General features: G+C 62.2%; 2 protein-coding genes across 3 annotated transcripts; one reads left to right on the top strand and one right to left on the bottom strand.

The window, feature by feature from the left end:
* Positions 1-33: 33 nt before the first annotated feature.
* On the bottom strand, positions 34-3284 carry FOXH1 (forkhead box H1). 2 transcript variants are annotated; one of them, XM_079795823.1, is made up of 3 exons: positions 1411-1685; positions 981-1085; positions 34-860 (listed from the first exon to the last, which is right to left on the bottom strand). In XM_079795823.1, exons 1-3 carry the CDS (start codon positions 1582-1584, stop codon positions 54-56), a joined length of 1086 nt encoding a protein of 361 aa, XP_079651949.1. In that variant the 5' UTR covers positions 1585-1685; the 3' UTR covers positions 34-53. The 2 variants fall into 2 exon arrangements, with proteins under 2 accessions (XP_079651949.1, XP_079651950.1); XM_079795824.1 differs by having other exon boundaries at positions 34-1085; positions 1411-3284.
* Positions 3285-4415: 1131 nt separating this feature from the next.
* On the top strand, positions 4416-21985 carry PPP1R16A (protein phosphatase 1 regulatory subunit 16A). The gene is made up of 11 exons (XM_079796621.1): positions 4416-4540; positions 16478-17507; positions 18595-18665; positions 18760-18905; positions 19997-20100; positions 20169-20293; positions 20373-20498; positions 20579-20654; positions 20731-20860; positions 21023-21188; positions 21376-21985. Exons 2-11 carry the CDS (start codon positions 17249-17251, stop codon positions 21754-21756), a joined length of 1584 nt encoding a protein of 527 aa, XP_079652747.1. The 5' UTR covers positions 4416-4540; positions 16478-17248; the 3' UTR covers positions 21757-21985.
* Positions 21986-22065: the final 80 nt, after the last annotated feature.

Here is a 22065-nt window from a genome sequence, read left to right as displayed (position 1 = left end):
GGTGGGGTGAGGTGGGGTGGGTGGGGGAGGGGAGGCAGCCCCTGCCCCGGAGCTCACAGGCTGTACCAGGAGAGCAGCCAGCCTGGGGTGGGGGCAGCCAGTTCTCCGGGGTGGCTGACCCACACATCATAGATGCTCTTGTTGGGTGGCACCCCCTGGAATAGGGCATCTAGATCCCAGAGCAGCCCTGGGGGGCTGTGGGTTTCAGGGGCCACACCCCAGTAGGCTGGGCTGGATGGGGGCGGGCACTGGGGGCAGGAGGTGGGTGGTAGTGGTGCCAAGGGCACTACCACGTTGGGGGTATAGATGGGCAAGTAGGAGGTGGGGAGCTGCCCCCAAAGTGAAGCCCTGTGACCCCCAGGGTCGGAGGTTCCCTGCAGTAAGTGGAGAGGCCAGGCCCTGGGCTCGGGGCAGAGGGGTGGAGGCCTGCTGGCTCTCCCCTGGGAAGTCTCCCCCTCCGGCCTCATGACCCCTGGGAGGGGGCAGAGGGGCCACGGCGGTCGCTCAGAGGGCACGGGCGGTGTGGGCACCACCTCCTCCTCACTTGGAAGGGCACCCGCTCCGCCTTGGCTGCTTGGGGGCGCTCCCTCCCCGGCGTCCCCCAGCAGAGACTTGATGCTGAAGCCCTCGCTGGGTGGCAGCTGGGGACTGGGAGGCCGGGGCGGCTTGGGCGGCCGGTAGGGCCGGCCGTGCAGCACGTAGGGGCCCAGGTCCTTGGCGAAGGTCCCCCGCGCGCCCCTGCCCTGCCAGCGCCGGCACAGGGCCGTGTTCTGCAGCCGCAGCGCCTCGGCGGGAATCAGGCTCACGTCGACCGCCCAGAAGTTGCCCTTGGCCTTGGGCTTCGCAGGATCCTTGGGCACCTGGTGTGTGTGTGGGGGGGAAGGGGGCGCAAGCTTGGTGGGGCCGCCCGACCCGGGAAGTTCAGGATGTCCCTCCTCACCCCGCCCCCGGCCCCGGCTCCGGCTCCGACCCTGCCCCACCTTGCGGAAGCAGCGGTTGGAGGAGAGGTTGTGGCGGATGGAGTCCTTCCAGCCCTCGTAGTCGTCCCTGAAGAAGGGGAACACCGCCTGGACCTGGCGGATGATCTGAAACCACGGGGCAGGCGCCGTGAGGCTGGGCGCGCGGGGGGCAGCGCCGCCCCTCCCCCACAGCCAGGCTGAGGGGCGCCCCCGCACCACCTCCCAACACCTGCACGCCCGAGGGAGAAGAGGGCCCCTCACTAGCGAGGGTTGGGCCTGCTGAGCACCTCAGCTCTCCCCTCTGGTGCCCGGGGCGGTACTGGCCCCATTGGCATAGCTGGGCAGGGCCAGGTGGGGATGGAGGCCGGAGCCTGAGCCTGGAAGTAGGTGCGGGTCGGGTCTGGGGAAAGGTCCGAACGCGGAGTGCGAGCGGGAGCGGGGACCCTCTCACCTGGGCCAGCTTCAGCCTTCGGGAAGGTGCAGCCTGGATCACTAGGGCGATCATAGCCAAGTAGGTGTAGGGAGGCTTGTCATGCCGAAGGTATCTCTTCTTCCTCCTCTTGGGCGGCTGGGAGGGCGACCCTGCCCCCGCGAGCCCCAGGCCTGGGTTGCTGCAGGGCCCCATAAAGGGGAGGCCAGCAACGTGGGCAAGGGTCTGGAAGGGCTGAGGGCGCAGGGCAATAGGGTAGGAGGGTGAGGCAGGGCTAGGGCCTGAGGCTGGGTGGGGGCAGGCGGGGCCGGGCCCTTTATCATTCGGATGGAAGGGGGAGGGGAGAGGAGGCAAAGGGAGGTGAAATAGGGCGGTGGGGGAGGGGACCAGGCAGAGGGCTGCCACAATTAGCAGGTTTCAGTTAATCTGGGAGGGAGGGGCAGGGGAGATTCCAGTGGGGGTTGCAGGAGGCCACCCAGGCCTTGTTTCTCACCCCTGGGCTGCCTTTGGCACCCCCTATAAGCTGGAAGGAAAAGCCCGGAAGGGGCCCAGGACTCATGGTTCTTTTATCCATCTGTCCCGGGCTGGGGCTTAAGGCTGCCATTTAACAGACAGGAAAGCGATTTGCCCTAGCCAGGCTGCCAGGAAGAGTTCAAGGCCAAGCAGCTGGAAGGACCCGAGTGGTGGACTGGAGGCTTCCTGGAGGAATCCTCGAGTGGGGGCGGGAGACACAGTTGTTCAAAGGATTCCCCAGGGGCTGCTGCAGGGCCTCCGTGCTCCCGGGCCCTGGAGACCTTGTGCCTGTCCTCAGCTGGTCCTTGGACCTGAGGCCCTCTTTAACTTTGCAGCTCACTGGCCCTGGGTGAGCTGGACCCGCGGGCCCTGGAGGACTTCTGGGAACCAGGTTTGCCTCACCTTTCTTCTCCTGCTCTGGGTCCAGGTGCTCTGGGGGTTACGCCTGGGGAGGATGCCTCTCATTCCTTGGGGGCACTTGGGCAGTACCCTGGGCTGGGGTGCACGGGAGGGACAAGTCTCCTAGCTGGAGGGGTTTTACGGGCCACTTCTCAGGGAGCCCCATGGGTCACAGTCCCTCCCCAGGAGAGTCTTCCAGGAGCACCTGGCTTCACCCCGCGTGGGAGTGCGTGCAGGCTTGTGTGTGTGGGTGCACAGGAAGGACTGGAGGCAGCCGCAGCACCCTGGCGCTTGGTCTAGGACAGGGGTGGGGAACGTCTGGCGGGGACGTGCCATGTCATTTGGTCTGGCCCCATCAGGGCAACTGCAGGCGGGACTCGAAATTCAATCAATCTAGGAGCTTTTTTCAGAGCAACGTCATGTTTAAGTTGATAATTTTGTATGGCCCATGTATGAGGTTATAAATATCCAAAGGCCCTTGGCAGGAAAGAACGTTTCCCACCCCTGGCCTAGAACAGCGGTTGTCAATTTTCTTCATCTCATGGCACATAAACTAGTTACTAAAAGTCTGCGGTGTCACACCAACAACTTTTTTTTGCCCATCTGACAAAAAACAACAAACCAAATAGGGCCTGGCTGGTGTGGCTCAGTGGTTGAGCATCAACCCATGAACCAAGAGGTCACCTGTTTGATTCCTGGTCAGGGGGCACATGCCTGGGTTGCAGGCTTGATCTGTGCAGGAGGCAGCCAATCGATGTTTCTATCTATCCCTCTCCCTTCATCTCCCTCTAAAATCAATAAAAACATATATTTTAAAAATTGGTATAATTTTGATTCATTTACAACAGATTCATTTACATCAGCTATGTTGGCTGTTGTCATCTTTTTATTTGATAATCTAAAGGAAAAGAGGTCAGTGTCCCTCTCTAAATAGTCAGGTATGGCATATTTTATTTTGTGTTTTATTATTTTTTTCTTTATTGATTAAGGTATTACATATGTGTCCTTAATCCCCTTGTCCCCCCTCCCCCCACTTCCCCACTCATGCCCTCACACCCCTGGTGTCTGTGTCCATTGGTTAGGCTTATATGCATGCATACAAGTCCTTTGGTTGATCTCTCCCCCTTACCCCCATCCTCCCCTACCTTCCCTCGGTATTGCATATTTTAAAAATCCTTGCGGGCACACCAGGGTTCCTCTGGGGTCTAGAAGGGAAATGCGCTCCAGGCTGGAGGGGGCTGGCCCGGGTGGAGGAGGGGCTCTCTAGGAGAGGTAGTGGAAGCTCAGGCTAGTGAAGCCTGCGGGACCAGCACCCCCTGCGCAGACCTGGCCCCCTGTGAGGGCTTTAGCAGGGACAGGACTGACCCACAGGTGTGGTCCTGGCAAAATGCCCCTGGCAGCTGCCCAGACTCACCAGCCCTCCTAACTCCCAGACCCTCTCTGTCCCTCACCGTGTCCTCCCTGGCGACCTGATCTATGCGTCAGTCAAGGCCTTAAAACCCAGACGCCCCCACCCACACACACCGGGCAAGTTGGTCCAGATCTTACTGGCAGTGGTGGCTAGTGTTGGTCCCAAGGCCCCCGGACCCCAGGGAGGCTATCGGAGCTCGGGGAGGCCTGGGCTGCGGGGCACGTGGGTGCCTCGCTGTTCCACGGCCGCCTCTCCCTTCAGACTTCGCCCGGCTCCCTCTGTCCCGAGAGCTCCAGAGGGTGTGTGTCTGTCTCTCCAGGCGGCTACCACCCGGCCCCTCGGCCTTCAGCCTCCGCTCCCCTCCCCGGTCCTCCCTCGCCTCCCGGGTAAAGCCAGCTCCTGTTCCAGACCGGCCACCTCGGACCACAGCCCGCGGCCTCCCGAGGCTCCGCACTGTCCTCCCGCCACGCCGGCGGCTCCCTCTGCGCGAGATGCCTCTGCTTTGTCGGCTGAACGCCGACCCCTCCGTTAAAGCGCAGCCTCCAGGGACGACCACCCTCCCGAGAGCCTTCCGCCAACTCGCCCTTCCCGCCCCTCCCGGGCCCACCCACGCCGAGGGCGCCCCTGCCGCGGAGATCCACCCGCCGCTCAGGGCAGACCCCGCCCCCGGCTCCCTCGGGCGCCGGGCTTCCGGCTCTGGGCCGCGCGGCCGGAAGTGTAGCGTTGCCATGGCGAGGGCCCGGCGCGGGGCCCGCCCCTGCGGCGCCTGGAGGAGCGCGGGGCTGACTGACCGGTGGACCGGATCCGACCGATTGCGCGCGGCGGAAGGTGAGGCTCGGACTTCCGGGGCCTGCGGTGGGAGGAGGACCGGGCCCCCGGGAGACGGGAGGCCGGGCCCCCCGGGAGACCGGAGGCCAGCCTTGGAGAGACGGGAGGCCGGGCCCCCAGGAGGGAGGAGGCCGGGCCAGCCTTGGGGAATGAGGAGGCCGGTCACCGGGGGAGACAGGAGGCCGGGCCCCCCGGGAGACCGGAGGCCAGCCTTGGGGAATGAGGAGGCCGGCTCTCCATGGAGAGAGGAGGCCGGTCACAGGAGGAGAGGAGGCCGGGCCCCCAGGAGGGAGGAGGTCGGGCCAGCCTTGGGGAATGAGAAGGCCGGTCACGGGGAGAGGAGGCCGGGTCTCCAGGGAGAGAGGAGGGCGGGTCCCTGGGGAGACTGGAGGCCGGTCCTCCAGGAGGGAGGAGGACTGGTCCCTGGGGAGACTGGAGGCCAGCCTGGGGGAGACGGGATGCGGGCCCCCAGGAGGGAGGAGGCTGCGCTGAGCTGAGAGGAAGAGGAAGATAAGATCAGGTTGGGAGGGAGAGGAGGCAGGGCCCAGATGGGCCGCCTCGGGAATCCCAGGTCTGGGCCGCACACAGGCCAGGGCAGAGGTCTCTCCAGGCCTCACTGGGTGCTGGTGGGTGAGGCCCAGGGTCGGTGCTACCGGCCAGGAGCAGCTTGGAGAAGAGACGCCCCTGAAGGCCACCAGAGTGGCTTTTCGTGTGTTACCGACGTGAGGGATGGTTTTCATTCCTGCAGCCTGTGGTCGCACTGTGAGCATCTCCATCTCGGCCCAGGCCCTGCGGCCGCCGCCGGGAAGTGACTCACCCAGGCTGCTGTGGGCTTTGGCCTCAGGCCAGGGGGCCCACTGGGGCCTCTCGGGGCAAGTTCCTTACACTTTCAGGGGCTCGAGTGACCTCACTTAGAGCGTGGGGATCCCGGGCTCCACCTCACAGATTGGGGTCACGTTGAGACGTACTAATGTGTGGAAAGCGCCTGGCCCCATGCTGTGCAAGGGGGTACCCCAGGCCCGCGAGGGAGTACCAGGGGCGGTGGGGACCCCTTGCGTCCTGGAGCAGAGGCTGCGGAGAGGGAGGTGTGCATGGAGTCCTTCCAGGTTTAGGGAAGCCAGAGAAAGGGGGGCCCTCCCCAAATCTCTGGTGTCTACCAGCGGCCTGTTCACTGTGTGCCGTTTTGGAGTCTGCGTCTCAGGTGAACCTCCGGTGACCAGCATACCATAGCTGCCCAAGAGTGCCCCACCCCAGCCCCAGCACAGTCCACGCGTCAGCAAAGCATCTGAGTGGGAGTCCCAGGCTCTTCCCTCACCTCCTGGCTCTCTCAAAACTTCCTCCTAAAGAGCCCTGATAGGGCCCTTCCCATCCATGCCTTCATCCAAATAGCTGGGTGCAGCAGCTGCCCCCCACCCCCCGCCCTGCCCCGTGACCCTGGCTCTGTCTCAGCTCTTTGCCTTCATCCTTTGTACCTTAGCCAGGTGAGTGATCTGATTCTTGTACTCACCCGAAATCCTCCCTCCTCTGCTCTGGCCCCATCCCACCACCTTTTCACCAGCACGACCTCTGCGTGGAGGTGGAAGGGAGAGAGCGAGCTTCCCTCACCCCTCCCAGCTCCCTAGCACCCATGCTGAGAAGGGGCAGAGAGGTGCAGGGAAGTCTGCTTCCACAGATGCCCAGGGGGAGGGTGCCCTGGAGGAGGAGCGCGTGCGTGGTGGGTTTTGAGAGAGGTGCCCCTCTGGGAAACACGCCGCCGTCTAGGGGTAGAGCCTCGGCAGCCAGTGCATCGCTTTCTCCTGTAGATTCCCGTCTCCCTCGTAGAGTTCCACGTGAACAAAACCATACAAAACCCTCGGGGTCGGACTCCTTCCCCTGCCGGAGCGCTGGGAAAGCCAGGGGGTGGCCTGTGCCTGTGTGGGTAGTTGATCCCTGTTTTGCTGAGTGGGGTATTCCATGGTGCAGGTAACAGCCATTTCTTTCTTTCTTTCTTTCTTTCTTTCTTTTTTTTTTTTAAAGATAAATTGTCCTATAGTAACATTGATTTACTTATTCTTTATTGATTTTCAGAGAGAGGAAGGGAGAGGGAGAGAGATAGAAACATCAATGATGAGAGAGGATTATCGATTGGCTGCCTCCTGCACACTCCCTACTGGGTATTGGAGCCCACAACCTGGGCCTGGGCCCTGACAGGGAATTGAACTGTGACCTCCTGGTTCATGGGTTGACACTCAGCCACTGAGCCACGCCGGCCGGGCAGGTGTACACACACCAGGGTTCGGCTGCTGTGAGCACAGCTGCTCTGAGCATTCGTGCTTACAAGTCTGTGTGGACATGGGGTTTATTTCTCTTGGTCTGAAATGATAGAACGGGTTGAAGTGGGTGGTTAATTTCATAAGAAAGTGCCGAACTATTTCCTAAAATGGCTTCACATTCATTTTACATCCCTCCTCGCTCCATATTCTCTTTAAGTCAGCGCTGTCATAGGCGTGTAGGGGGCTCATGGTGGTTTTAGGTGGCAATTCCTAGGGGTGGTGGTGAGCATCTTCTTCGTGTGCTTGCTTTGTTGGACATTTGTATATCTTCTTTTGTATGACTTTAAAAAACGGGCTGTGTGCCTGGCCGGTGTGGCTCAGCTGGTTGAGTGTCGTCCCGTGCACCGCGGGCTCACTGGTTAGCTTCCTGGTCGGGGTACATGCTCAATCCCTGGTAGGGGCTTTTGGGAGGCGGCTGATCGATGCTGCGCTCTCTCTGTCTCTCTCTCTCTCCTCTCTCTCTCTCTCCCTCTTCCTCTAAAATCAATAAAAACTTTTTTAAAAAATGGGCTGTTTGTCTGATTGAGTTTTAGGAGTTCTTTGTATCTTTAGGATGCCAGTCCCGCCCTCACAGGCTGGCCGGCCTGGTAATTGTGTGCCAGGGTCTTGAACGGTAGACGCTTTTAATTTCGATGAAGTCCAGTTTGTCCGTTTTCCTTTCCTGCCTGTGCTTTCTTTCACGCTGCGAGTAGAGGCCAAGGGCGTTGTTTCCTTGTGGACATCTGGTTGTCCCCACACCCCTTTTTGAAGACCATCCTCTCTCCGTCATATTGCCTAACACCCCGTTGAAAACCAGCTGACGTACAGGAGTGGGTCTGTTTTTGGATTCTCTGTCTTATGCATGGACCTTGTGCTGCTGTCCCACAGGTCTGATTGTTGTAGCTTCTGAAGTCTTGAGATCAAGAACTCTAAATTCTCCAACTTGGTTTCTGTTTTTCACATCATTTTGGTTCTTCAAGATATCATGCAGTTCCTTATACATTTAGAATTAGCATGTGGTTTCCCACAGAAAAGCTTATTGGGATTTTGACTGGGATTGTATTAATCCTGTAGCTCTATTTGGGGTGAATTGACATTTTAACAATATAGAACATGATACATCTCCACTTATTTAGGTCTCTGTACTAATTGTCTATTGCCTTTTAACAAATAATCTTAAAATAGGATGGTTTAAGCAGTAAACATTATCTCAGAGTTTCTGTGTGGGTAAGGAGTTCAGAATCATCTTAGCTGGGTGGCTCCTGGCCTCATGTGGTTGCAGTTGGGGTTGTCCTACGGGTCGGCTTGCCTGGTGTGTGTGTGTGTGTGTGTGTGTGTGTGTTTTCCATGCTTTGTGATACGGATTTTGTAAATGATATTTAAAGTTCTGCGTTTTCCAAGTACAGAGACACGCAGTTGATTTTGACATTGCACTGGTGTCCTACAACCTCGCTATTTATTTGAGTAACGCTCCTGTAGATTCCTAAGAACATCCTGCAGGTCTCCCACCAGCCTCTGTCTCAGAGTGCTGCCCATCCCTCTCCGTCTGCCCGCTTTCTGTTGTTGGCCCCAGTGCCCGGGCTGGGCCCTCCACGGGGCTCTTCACCCCTCCAGCCTCCAGGGCTGCCTCTGGCAGGGCATTCTGACACTGGGCCAGGCGAGGGTTACATGACAGCCGATCCCGCCTCTTCTGCTGCCGCAGCCATCCTGGCGGTTCCCACTGCCAGTGAGGCCAGGCCTGGGAGGCCCCTGGTGCCCTCCGTCTTGGAGCGCACTGCCCGCCACGGGGCCCAGTGCCGCCGGCGCCTCGGGTTGCTGAGCATCTCCGGTCTGTGAACGAAAGCCTGTGCCCCCATGGGTCAGCTGCCCTGGGGTGTCCTTGCTAGCCATGGCCCCGCGCAGGTCCAGTGTGGGACCTGTGCCGGGAGCAGGATGGCGGTGGGAATGCGTGTTTCACAGACACCCCCACGTGGTTGGGACAGTCCTGGGCTGGGTCTTCCCTGGGGGTGCTGGTCGCTGTCTGGGGGGCGTGTCCCGGTCTGTGTCAGGTTTCCTGTGCGCTTCCCTGACGACCAAGGACGTGGGCGCCTTTCTGTGTGTTTGCGGATGCCAAGTGGCTGCTGAGTGAAGTCTGGCCCACATTCCTGTCTGGAGTGTTGCCAATATTACTTCCTACTTGGTGGCTTGCTTTTTCACTCGTTTTATTTTATTTATTTATTTTTTTTTTTTTCGTTTTATTTTTGAATGTTATTTTGAGATCATTGTAGATGTACATGCATGGTTGTAAGAAATCAGAGAGGGCTCTGGCTGGTTTGGCTCGGTGGATGGAGCGTCTGCCTGCGGACTGAAGGGTCCCAGGTTCGATTCCAGCCGGGGGCGCATGCCTGGGTTGCGGGCTTGATACCCCATGGGGGACATGCAGGAGTCGGCCGATCGGTGACTCTTTCTCATCATTGATGTTTCTACCTCTCCCTTCCTCTCTGAAATCAATAAAAATATATTAAAAAAAAAAAAAAAGAAATCAGAGAGACCCCTCACGTTCTGGTCCCCCAAGGGCACATGCCTGCGCTGCCGCCCTCGCCCGGGACACAGACCCTTACAGGCTTACCAGTGTTACATGCGTTGCGTGTGAGTGTGTGAATGTGTGCTTAGCTCTGTGCAGCCTATCACACATGTCACACGTGTAGATATGTGTCACCACACAGGACCCTGTGAGCCTGGTGCAGCCTCCCCTTCCTCAGCGCCGCCCCACACCCTGGATCTGGCCTCCGGGGAGTGCCTTTGACTGCGCCCCGCAGGCATGGCTGTTGGGGACGTGCTGGTGCCCTCCTGCCCCCTGAGCTGTGCACAGCGTGGGGCTGTTATGAATCAAGTCGCTATGAAATCCACGCACAGGTTTTTGTGTGAACTTAAATTTTCATTTCTCCGGGATAAGTGCCCAAAAGCACAGCTGCTTGGTCATGCGGTAAGCACACGTTTAGTTTTTTTTTAAGAAACTGCCCAACGTTTCCAGAGTGGCTGCACCCCAGCAGGGGAGACCCTTGCTCCCACCGTGCCGTTCCTGAGTGTGGGTGGGCTCCCTATGGCCACCGTTTGCGTCTCCTTGAGGGTAAAGCCGGCAGGGCCCCTCGCACTGTGTCCTGGTCAGTGGAGTGTCTGGTCCCACCTTTTGCCCACTTTCTAGTTGGAATGTTGTTGTTTTTCCTGCTGAGCTTTGGGAGTTCTTTGTGCTGCCGGACTGTCCGTGGTTGGGTCTGTGGTTTGCCTCTTTGGCAGAGCAGACGCTTCCATGGTGTTGAGTCCTGTTGGCCATGTGCTAGCTCTGGGGCCGCCTCTGTACGTGCAGGCTTCCCCTCGGGCACACAGCGGCACAGCCCCTGCCCCCTGAGCTGCCTGGACCGTGTCTTCATGGGAAAGACTCCCTTCCCGCTGCGCGGGGTCCGAGCCGCTGTCTGCACACGGGCGCGCCAGTGCCTTCGCGTCTTGCTGACCTTTGTGATGAACCTCGGTGTCTACCTGTATAAGCACTTGAGACTTGTTCCTTTTAGCGTTGTCCCGACTATTCTTGACCTTTTGCATTTCATATAAAATGGAGACTTAGTTTGGAGAGAGACTTGTGTTGGAAAATTAGAGTTTGCAGCACAACTACGGGGGTTTTGACTGACTCCACGGAGTCTGAGGTGAGTTCAGCGTGGTGCTCCTGTGTGGTTTTCCCCGGAGGCTCTGGTGCCTTTTGTTGCCGTTCCTCCTCCGAGACAGACGACGGGAGCACGTGAGCAGAAGAAACGGGCTCAGGAGACAAGTTACAGCGGCAAAGGCAGGGCCTTGGCGCTCGGAGAGGGAGAGAGGAAGGTAGAGGTGATGGGCTTGCGGCAGAGGAGGGAGGAGAAGGGGTGTGCGCCGAGGCGAGCTCAGCAGGTTTGGTGGTGTTTGCACCGCGCAGGCGTTTTGAAGATGGAGTGTGATGGGATTCATCCATTTTCTCTCAGGTTTCCGGGTTTTGTGTCGGGTTCAGAAACGCTGTCCCTTTGCTTGTCCCTCCCGTCTGAGGTTTTATTGCTCCTCCACTGGGTCTGATGTGACCATGAGAAGAGGGGGACCCTGTCTGTGTCCTGGGGCTCCTGCCACCTGCTCAGCCCTCCCCACGGTCCCTGCAGCAGCCACCTGGTCTTCTCCCCTCTGCCCCTCCCCTGGACACGCTCCCAGCCCCGCCCCCTTCTCAGGGCCCTCCTTCCTCCCGCCTGCCCCTCGCTGGCCTTTCCTGGGATCTGACCGCCTCCCCACCTGCCCCTGGCTCCTCTTGTCCTCTGTCCACTCCCTGCTGGGGAGGGTGCAGGTGTCCGCGTCTCCGGGAGGCCCCCCGGGTCTGATCACATCACTCTTGTCTGAAAGCCTCTGGCTCCTGCGGCCGGTTGGGCAGAGGCCAGCTCCTTGGCCGGGACAGAAGGTGGCAGCCCCGCCCGCCCGCCCGCCCAGTCCCGAGCGGTGTGCACACCTGCCCTCCCCAAGCAGAGCGTGTCACGTTGTTTTGAAGTTTACCTCCAGGTCTCAAAGTCAAACAACAGAAATGACCTAAAGTGCACACCACCCAGCTGCCCCCACCCGTGACCTGTCCGTCATCTCTCGTGTCCACATGGACACAGATCTACATTGTTTATTCCTTGTTTACAGAAAGGCAGCCTGTCATACACAGATCTTACACCTTTTCACTGAGCAGACGCCACGCATGCACGGGCTCCTCCTCAGCCCCGGGACCTCCTTATCCCAGCCCCTCCCTCCGAGGCTGGCAGGTCATTTCCAGCGTTTTGTCCTAACGGTGCTGCAGCTGGGGGCCTGGGGGGAGTGCTGGGAGTTAGCGTCTAGAAAGCTGCAGGGCAGGCCTCCGGGCAGGTGAGTGTGCCCTGGGGATGCTGCTCTGCACATAGGGTGTCCGTGGGGAGGGTGCCCACGGCAGCACCCGATTTGCTCTTCCACGGTCTCCCCGCCATTTCGAGAAGCCACTGCCACACTGCCCTTGCCATTCACACTTCCTCAGCCCACCTGTCAGCCCCCAGCTCCCCACTGCTGCTCCCCAGCCTGCTGCGGGGCCCTTCTCCTCACGGGGATCTAGGCGCAGGGGCCCCTGGATGGCCACCCCGTGACCTCTGCCTGCCTGCAGTGGACCTCGCTGAGGGTAAGGCCTGCCCTTGTTCCCCTTTGTCCCCGTCCCCACCCCCGAGCATAGCCAGGTGGAGCAGGGCAGTGAGGAGAGCTGTCGGGGGACGGAGCCCGCACACGGTCGCTTCCTCATGGCCTCGTGCAGCACTCCTCACGTTTCAGGGTCTCCGGGCACCTGCTCCCCCTCTGGGTGGAGTGAGCCACGGGGCACTTGGGCCTGAGGGGCCTGCTGCCCAGCCACACGGCACTGCCGGCTTTGCCACCAGCCCTCCCACACGACCGAAGGCCCCTCTTCCAGGTGCCAGCACTCGCTGAGCCCCCAACAAGCGTGTCCTCTTGTGGAAGAGACCGGCCAGGACCCCAGACAGGGCCTGGGCATCTGGCCTTCACCGCCTGGAAGTGGGGCACTTGTGCCTGTGGGGTGGGGCGTTCTATAGGGACGCAGTCTCCCGGGTGAGCCAAGTCTGGGTGGGGCAGTGAGAGCCAGGTAGGGCTGGGGGCCTAATGAACTAAGGGTGTCCCTGAGGCCTTGCTGCGCGGGCCCTCGCTGCCCAGGAGTCTCACACAGCAGCCCCTGCCTCTCGCCCTCTCTGCTCCTGCAGGCCAGGGCAGTGTCCGCTCTGCCTCAGAGTCCTGCGCCATGACGTTTCGATGACCTCATCTCACCTTGTCTCTGTGTTTCTGCAGAATGACAACACACTTTACTTAGAGTTGGGGCATCTGTGGAAGTTTCCCTTCTGGCTATTATAAGTAACTAGAGGCCCTGTGCGTGAAATTCGTACATGGGGGGGGTCCCCTCAGCCCAGCCTGCACCCTCTCCAATCCGGGACCCCTTGGGGGATGTCTGACTGCCGGTTTAGGCCCGATCACCTAAACCAGCAGTCAGACATTCCTCTCACAATCCTGGATCGCTGGCTCCTAATCACTCACTTGCCTGCCTGCCTGGTTGCCCCTAACTGCCCCCCCGCCGCCAGCCTGATCGCCCCTCACTGCATCTGCATGCCAGCCTGATCGCCCCTCACTGCATCTGCATGCCAGCCTGATCACCCCTAACTGCCCCCTCTGCCAGCCTAGTTGCCCCCAACTGCACCCCCTCTGCCAGCCTGGTTGCTCCAACTGCCCCCCCTCTGCTGGCCTGGTTGCTCCCCCCACTGCCCCCCCCCCCACTGGCCTAGTCGCCCCACGCAGCCTGCTGTTCAGTTGTTTGGTTGTCCCTCACTAACTCCCCTGCCGGCCTGGTCGTAGGCAGCCATCTTGTGAGGGTGTGAGGGTCAATTTGCATATTACCTCTTTATTATATAGGATGTCACAAATAAAACCAGCTCTTTTGATTGGCAGCTATGGGAGCCCACTCCAACAGCCCAAGCAGGGCAGACGTGAAACCCCCAGAACCAGGGGACGTGGCAGGGACCGGGCCTTGCAGCTGGGGCTGCCCTGCCCCCAGCATTGCTGAGATTCTCCCCTCCCCGCGGCCCCTCCCAGACTCTGGCTCTTGTTGCCCTGTCCTTCGCTCGCAAGGTGCTAGGAAGTGGGCATGAGAGGCAGGTGGAGCAGTGGTTCACGGGCACCTGCATTCAGGCAGAGGCTCCGTTTCCCCTGTGGAAGGTGGGGGTCATGACAGGGACCCGCTGGAGGGCAGTGGCAGTGGGTGTGGGGGGCTGCTGAAACACTCCTGGGCTGGGGTTGGGGACCAAGGCCTCTCGTCCAAAAGGCCAGGGGTCCCGGGGTGCTCTTGGCAGTCTTGGGGAGCCCAGGTTTTCGGGCCTCCCACCTCCATCCACACTCCTGTGCAGCTCGCCTGGCACAGAGCTGAGAGCTGGAAAAAGTGGCTCAGATTATCTCTGTTTGACATTCCAGGGAGGCTTGGGGGAGGATTTGTAGACAGAGGCGGGAGCTGCCCTGCTGAGCCCCCTCGGCCTGGGTGTGGAGTGTGGGCCATTCCGGGGGAACCCTCCTGAGCCGGTCTCGCCTTCGTGGGTCCACCGAGGGGATGGCCGCCGGTTCCGGCAGCTGTTCCTGGGCTGTGGCTGAAAGAGGAGGCTGAGTGCAGCTAGGTGAGGGGCAGGGGGCAGGGGTCTCAGGCAGGGGGGTCAGGTTCTGGGAGGGGGTGCCACTCAGCGAGGCCCTGGAGTCACCGTGGCACCTTCTTTCTCCAAGGACGCCCAGGTCCAGCTGCCCCAAGTCCCCCGGAACCTGCCTTCAGGGGCTCCCAGCAGGAGGGTGGCCCGCAGGCGCCCCGCAGAGGGAGGACCTGTGGGCAGAGGACCTGGGTGAGCGGCCCCAGGTGCTGGGGCGGGCGGGGCCCTTTCCTCCACTGCGGCTGGGGGAGGGGGGGACCTGCTCTGTGAGGGGTTTGCGGAGACGGCCTTCACGTGACAAACCAAAGACAGCATGCGTTCTGTGGGAAGCTCGTGACAAACCAAAGACAGCATGCGTTCTGTGGGAAGCTCGCTGCGACCCGAGGGGGTTGTCTGCAGGACGTGGGCATGAGTCTCTTCTCCTATGAAATGATGACATCGCTTACATCTCGTTAAACGTAACAAAGTGAGGCAGTGGCTCTCACGTTGGCACCATCTTGGGGAAGTGAGACTGGTGCTGGGGACCCTGGGGCCCCCTCTGCTGGGAAGCTGGAGGGGAGGGGCTTCCTTTGGCTGGATATGGAGGGCCAAGCAGAGGGCTGTGAGCTCTGCCCGTGCTCCTGGGCTCTTGGGGTCCGTTTCCCTGACAGGCCCAGAGACTGAGGGAAGAGGGGAAGGTCCCACCTAGCAGGAGGGGCGGGGTGGGGGGTGGATCCCAGCTCTTGGGCAGAGAGGGGCATGAGGAGAGCTGTAGGTAACCAGCAGAAAGGGGGGAAGGGGGTCTTGCCGGGGGGTGGGGGGGGGGGCGGCGGGGAGGCTCTGCTGTGCCTCAGGTGTGGTCAGGAGCTGGCAGGTACCTGCAGGGCCTGGCCCAGCCTGTCTCACTGTGGAGGCTGTGTGCCCGAGGGCCAAGGCAGGACGGGCTGGGACGGGGAGTCTGGACAGCTTGCGCCTGCCCCTGGCCCCAGGAGTCTGCAGAGGTGGCAGCTGGACACAGGCTGCCCAGAGCAGGGGTGCTGCCTGGACAGCTCTTCCCTGGGCCTAGCTAGTCCCCAATTCCATCCCCAAGAAGCCGCCCAGGCCAGGCTCGCAGAGGCCAGCGCATGGGCAGAGGCCAGAGCAGGTCGGGCCTGGACAGGGAAGCTCCTGGAGGTCCTGGAGCAGGAAGAACCGGATCTCATTTGATCTGGCCCAGGACAGAAAGAAGGGGTGCTCACTAGGCGCCCTAAATACAAGTCTGGCCAGAGGAGGGGTCAGTTTCTAGATGGCCACAGGCCTGGCCGAGAGAAAAGGGGACCTTCTGGATGGAATACAGCCAGGGCCTCCTGAGGCATGTCATGTGACCACACCCAGTGACCACACGGGTACTGGGCAGGAAGGCCACGGTGGATTCTATGTGGCTGTGCCCCAGCCAAGCTGCCTGCCTGGCTTCATAGATCCCAGCCCTGGGAGGCCACTCCACCCGTGTCCACATGATGGGGGCTTTTCTTGCAGCCCAGATGGCTGGGGCATTGACTGGACTGGGCTAGGCCCATGAGGAAAAGGCCCGATGCTGGGCTGGGGAGCCAGGGTGTTGGCCAGGACAGGCGGGGCCTTGTTTGGCCTGAGGCCCAGGAGGTAGGGCCTGCCCTGGGGCAGTTCCTGGAGAGCCCAAGGAGAAGGCAGGCTTGCCTGGCCCAGCCTGGGGGCAGACAGGTCGATGCTGTGGGACCAGGGCCAGAACCTGGAGCCTTGGGACGCGGCAGAGAGCAGCCCGCGAAGCAGTCCCTGGGCCTGGGAGGCAGCCCCCTGCTCCCTCCTCAGCCCTTTCTTTAAAAAAAAAAAAAAGTATATATCTCCTGTGTAATAAAGAGCTAACATGCTAATTAGACTGGACTGCTGAACCACCTTCCGGAACGACCTTCCGAAGGACGAGTGGGTGGGGCCGCGGGGCCTTGAGGCAGCCAGGGCAGCGAGGGCTGAGCCCCTTGCATGGATTTCGTGCAGCGGGCCTCTAGTATGTATATATCAGAGAGGAAGGGAGAGGGAGAGAGAGAGAAACATCAGTGATGGGAGAATCATTGATTGGGTGCCTCCTACACACCCCTACTGGGGATCAAGCCCACAACCCAGGCATGTGCTCTGACCAGGAATTGAACCATGACCTCCTGGTTCATAGTTCGATGCTCAACCATTGAGCAACGCTGGCCGGGCCCTTCTCAGCCTTTTTAAACACAGTGTGACTTAGAGGGGGGCAGAGCAATCTGTGGGCCCCCCGGCTCCCAGCCCCCAACTCCCCGCAGCCAGGACTGTTGTCTAGCAGGGCTCTCTGTGGGCACGGGGTGGGCCTCACACAGGGCAGGGCCCTGGTCTCACCTGCTAGCTGCTGGGAGCCCCGCCAGCCCTGACCGTAGCTTCCTCTTCCTCCTCAGGCTGGTGGAGCCGCGACTGTCTGCGGCTGGATTGCCGGCCCGGGGCTCCTCTGCAGGGGCTGCCCTCCTGAAGACGGCTGCCAGACCTGCTCTGCCTCACCCGGGCACCGTGTCTGGGACCCCAAGGCTCTAAGCACACACCCTGCCCTGGCTGCTCTGGCTGCTGAGCCCGCCCTCCGGCCACACCTCCTTGTTAGTGCCCATGCACTGACCCTGGGAGACAGACAGGAGGAGGCAGAGGACAGAGGAGGCCAGGCCATGGCTGCTCCCAGGCCCTACCCGGGCTCCTGAGGCTTGAAGGAAAGGGGCTCCCAGGGTTTCCAGGGCCTCTGCCCATTGTCCTGCCCGCCCTTCCCCTTCGGCGCGGCGCCAGGAAGCTGCGACTTTGTTACCTGGGCGACTAGCTGCAGAACCCGGACTGAGGCAGACAGGTCCTGCTGCTCCCCAGGCTGTGCACCCTGACCCCAGGAGGGAGAGAGGGAGGCCCTGCCCTCGAACAGCCAAGCTGCCAGGGCTCCTGAGAAGTGGCTGCTGGCGCCTCCCACGCTGCCCTTTCTGCCAGGGGCCTGTGCCCCTCAGGCTGCCCGAGCCTGGTCACAGAGTGGGATCTCCTGACCCAGCCTTGCCAGGGGCAGAGGGCACCGAGCCTTGAGGAGGGGATGCCCCCGAGGGTCCCAGTCCAGCCGGCTGCCCCGCCCCTCAGGCCCAGCCTGGCCCCCTTGTTTCCCTGTCTGGTGCCCCGAGCAACCCCCCTGGCAGGAAGCCCCCGCCATGGCCGAGCACCTGGAGCTGCTGGCAGAGATGCCCGCGGTGGGCAGGATGAGCACGCAGGAGCGGCTGAAGCACGCCCAGAAGCGCCGGGCCCAGCAGGTGAAGATGTGGGCCCAGGCTGAGAAGGAGGCCCAGGGCAGAAAGGGCCACAGGGAGCGGCTGCGGAAGGAGGCGGCTGGTGGCGGGCTGCAGAAGCGGGTCCTCTTCCCTCCCAGCGTCACCCTTCTCGAGGCCGCTGCCCGGAATGACCTGGAAGAAGGTGAGTATGGCTGACCCCAGGGCAGTGCCCAGCCTACAGCCCGTCCCTGTCCCCCTGGCGTAGTCCTCGTGAGACCTGCCAAGGACACACTGCATCTCACGGGGACCTGGGGGCCGCCCAGCTGCCTCGGCTGTGGCTGCAGGTGAGGGGGCAGCATGCAGGCTCCTGCTTCAGGTGCGAGGCTTCCAGGAGCCTGGAGAGGTGTCCCGGGTGTGGCTGCAGTGGGCTGGGGCGGCCCCGTCTTCCTGCTGGGGACTGGGCTAGGGACCCGGGAGGAAAAGGCTGGGGGCTGGACTGTGCTCAGGAGAGTCCTGTGGGGAGCAGGGCTTTCCCTCAGGACCTTCCTGGCCCAAGCTTTGGGCCGGCTCCCCGTCCCTCCCCGGGCCTCCTCCCAGGGTAGGGGCCTCTGCTGCAGAGCTTGGGGCGAGGAAGGCTCGAGGCTGGGGAAGTGGACAGGGCGTGGTGGGTGTGGCATAGGGCACAGGGCACTGTGGGAAAGAGGGTGCGTCCTTGTGCTGCCTACAGGCACCCCCAGGGAGGTCCAGGCCACAAAGAGGTCCCAGGTGACCTTGGCAAGAGCTTGGGCCCAAGGTGGGGCTGCTGAGGAGGAGTGAGGGCCGGGCCAGTTCTGCTCCTAGGGAGACCCTGGGGAGCAGGCCTGGGCACTCAGCCCACACTCGCAGTGGGGGGAGGGAGGTGCAGGTACCAGGGATGGGCGTTTGTGGGGGCCAAGTGGTCTGTGGGGAAGGCTGGGGGGAGACACGGGACATGGGGAGGGGGCTTGGAGGAGGGCACCAACACCCAGGCCAGAGTGGGGTAGTCAGGAGCCCAGTGCGACCATGCTCACAGGAGGGGGTACGTCTGGGAATCTGAGGGGTGGAGTGCCAGGATTTGGGAAGGGTGGGTCCTGCTAGGGACTGGAGGCAGAGACCTGCCACCTGTACCACCATCTTCCTCATCCTTCTCTGCTCCCAGCCACAGCACAGCAGTCAGCCAGGTAACCTCAGGTGCAGGGCCTGCCCAGGACAGAGCCGGCCTGTGGCAGGATCTCCATTCCTGCCCCCTGAGCCACCCCTCCTTCTTGCAGTCCGCCAGTTCCTTCAGAGCGGGGTCAGCCCGGACCTGGCCAACGAGGACGGTCTGACGGCCCTGCACCAGGTGAGCCCTGCAGGGGCTGGGAGGGCGAGCTGGCTGGGGCTGGGGCTGGGGTGTGGAGGGGGCTGGCCTGGTGCTCAGGCTGCCTGGTTTGCAGAGCTGCATCGACGACTTCCGGGAAATGGTGCAACAGCTGCTCGAGGCCGGGGCCACGGTCAATGCCCGAGACAGTGAGAGCTGGACCCCCCTGCACGCTGCGGCCACCTGCGGCCACCTGCACCTGGTGGAGCTGCTCATTGCCCGGTAGGGCCCCTGAGGGGTGGCTCAGGGGCAGGAATGGAGATCCTGCCACAGGCCGGCTCTGTCCTGGGCGGGCCCTGCACCTGAGGTTACCTGGCTGACTGCTGTGCTGTGGCTGGGAGCAGAGTGGGCATCTGTGTCAGGGAGGGCCACGGCTGGGCAGCGGGCAGTTGGTTCTAAGACACAGCCCGGGCACCTCGTATGGAGGAAGTGTGCCCTCGCCTCTTGTTCCCATTGGCCTTTGCTTACTGCCTGTGTCCTGGCGTGGAGAGCCGGGCGTGGGCAGGGCCACACGCACTCTGGACAGGGTCGTTGTCTGCCGCCTGGCTGCTTACCTGGGTATGTCCTGCCAAGGACGGTCATGAATTCAGGAACTCCTTGAGGGCAAGCCTTGACCTCCAGCACTGGCCTCCCAGCCTCCCCAGGCTCTGTACAGAGAAATGCCATTCTGGTCAGTGATGAGGGTGGAGATGGCAAGGAGGGAGAGAGCACCTGGACCCAGGTGAGGCCTTTACCATGAGGAGTGAACGTGCCGATGGTCAGCTTCACCGGATCCAGTAGTCCCCCCTCCCCGCCCACAGCTCCTCAACTCTGACCCCTCTAGTAGGATATAGATGGTTAGCTGCTCAGACTGTCTGTGGAGCGGCCCATTCATTGATGGTATGTGCGAGGGAGGGGCAGTACTGAGCCCCTCTCCTCTCCACAGTGGGCACCCCCCGTGGCCCCCCCCCCCAGGCTCCCTGCAGCTCTGCAGGGCTGTCTTGGTGCCCAGGCTCTGCCCCTGGGGCCTCCAGAGTACCATCACCCACTCCTGGCAGGTGGGCCCAATGTGCATGTTCATGGGGACTGATGGGTGCCAATAACCTAGGGACACAGGAAGAGACTGCAGGGCTTGAGGACAGGAGCCAAGGCTGAGGGGCACCAACAGGCCAGGGCAGCCTCTCCAGCAGCATCGGGCCTGGGCCTCATTGTCAGCCCCACTGCCCTGGAGGCAGCCCCAGGCTGAGGCTTTGGCAGAGGAAGGACCTGAGTGAGGCCTTGTAGGGAGAAGGTGAGGGGCCCTATGTCCAGCACCCTGTCCATCTTCCCTGCAGCGGTGCTGACCTCTTGGCAGTCAACTCCGATGGAAACATGCCCTACGACCTCTGTGAGGATGAGCAGACGCTGGACTGCCTTGAGACGGCCATGGCCAACCGAGGTGAGTGTGATCCCACCTGCTGCCGGGGTGGGGCCCGTGGTGCTGGCTCTGAGCCTGTTGCCCTGCAGGCATCACCCAGGACGGCATCGAGGAGGCCCGGGCCTTGCCGGAGCTGCACATGCTGGAGGACATCCGGGGCCTACTGCAGACAGGGGCCGACCTGGACGCCCCTGGGGACCACGGGGCCACGCTGGTGAGGACTGGCCCGGGAACGCAGGGGGCGGAGGGTGCTGCGGGCGTGGCCAGGACTCAGGAGGGGTGGTTTGCCTTAGCTACACATCGCCGCCGCCAACGGGTTCAGCGAGGCAGCGGCCCTGCTGTTGGAGCACCGGGTCAGCCTGGGCGCCAAGGACCACGACGGCTGGGAGCCGCTGCATGCCGCGGCGTACTGGGGCCAGGTGAGTGGCTGGAGCAGTGGGTGGCCGGGCACTGATGGTCCCCCAGCTCGAGCTCAGCAGCCTGGTCTGCTGTCCCGCAGGTGCACCTGGTGGAGCTGCTGGTGGCACACGGAGCCGACCTCAATGGAAAGTCCCTGATGGAAGAGACGCCTCTTGGTGAGCTGGGACCACCTCCTCGGGGTCAGGTGAGCAGAGGGAGGGCGCCCTTGACCCTCTGCCCGCTTCTCCGCAGACTTGTGCGGGGACGAGGAGGTGCGGGCCAAGCTGCTGGAGCTGAAGCACAAGCAGGACGCACTCCTGCGGGGCCAAGGTCGCCAGCGCTCTCTGCTGCGCCGCCGTACCTCCAGTGCTGGCAGCCGGGGGTGAGCACCTGTGCCCTGCCTGGCCCCGCCCCCGCCCCTCTGGCCATGCCCAGGCCTTTGCCCCCTCTGACGGCAGTGGCAGGCCACGGTGCCAGCCGGAGCTTGGGGCAGAGTCCACGGGGAGGGAAGTGTCCTCCCCAACCTCACTCTGCACTCCCCCAGGAAGGTGGTGAGGCGGGTGAGTCTGACCCAGCGCACCAGCCTGTACCGCAAGGAGCATGCCCAGGAGGCCATTGTGTGGCAACAGCCACCGCCCACCAGCCCGGAGCCACCAGAGGAGGATGAGGACGGCCAGACAGACACTGAGCTCGGGCCACCGCCCCCTGAGGTGAGCCCCTCCCCCTCACTGTGGAGCAGGCCTTGACCCAGGAGCCAGTGGATCAGTGACCCTGCACCATAGACCAGCTGGTGCCCCACCCCCATGCCTCCCCTTTACCACACAGCAGTGGGCCCAGGACCAGGGGAGGCCAGACGGCCCCCCTGAATGGCCTCTGGGGCCCACGCTCCCCTTACAGGAGGAGGACTCCGAAGTGTCTAGGCCACACAATGGCCGAGTTGGGGGCAACCCGGGACGGCACCTGTACTCCAAGCGGCTCGACCGGAGTGTCTCCTACCAGCTGAACCCCCTGGAAAACGTGGCCCCCGACAGCCTAGGCCACAGCCTGGGCCGCACCAAGGCCCACCACACCCTGGCGGAGCTCAAGCGCCAGCGAGTGGCTGCTAAGCTGCAGCGCGGGCCCGGGCCCGAAGCCCCTGGGTCTGGTGTGCCTGCGGACACAGAGGCTCCCCAGCCTGAGTGTGGCTCCAGGGCTGGTGGGGACCCGCCCCTGCTCAAGCTCACAGCCCCCTCAGAGGAGGCCCCCGTGGAGAAGAGGCCCTGCTGCCTGCTCATGTGAGGGGCTGGCGCTAGGGCTGCCAAGGCTTTGCTGCCAGGCCCGGCGGAGGCTGCCTCAGGCCTTTTGCTGGAGATCCCGACATGTGCCCTGTGGGCAGGCAGCCAGCCATGTGGGACCCCACTTCCTCAGGCAGGAATGGGCCTTGGCAGAAGCCATACCTGGGGGGCACCTGGCTACAGAGACCTTGTTTCATCCTGTGACTCTCGATAAAGCGCCCTCTGCCACCTGCCTTGTTGTGTCTCAGCTGGGCCACCGTCCCCATGGGAGCTGCTGTGCGCCGGGCCTGGGTGCGCCGTCCCTGGGTGCGCC

Source organism: Cnephaeus nilssonii, assembly GCF_951640355.1.
Source record: "Cnephaeus nilssonii genome assembly, chromosome: 18".
In the NCBI taxonomy this organism is placed as follows: domain Eukaryota; kingdom Metazoa; phylum Chordata; class Mammalia; order Chiroptera; family Vespertilionidae; genus Cnephaeus; species Cnephaeus nilssonii.
The sequence above is the reverse complement of the archived record's forward strand: the minus strand, read 5'-3'. Positions and strand labels throughout refer to the sequence as shown.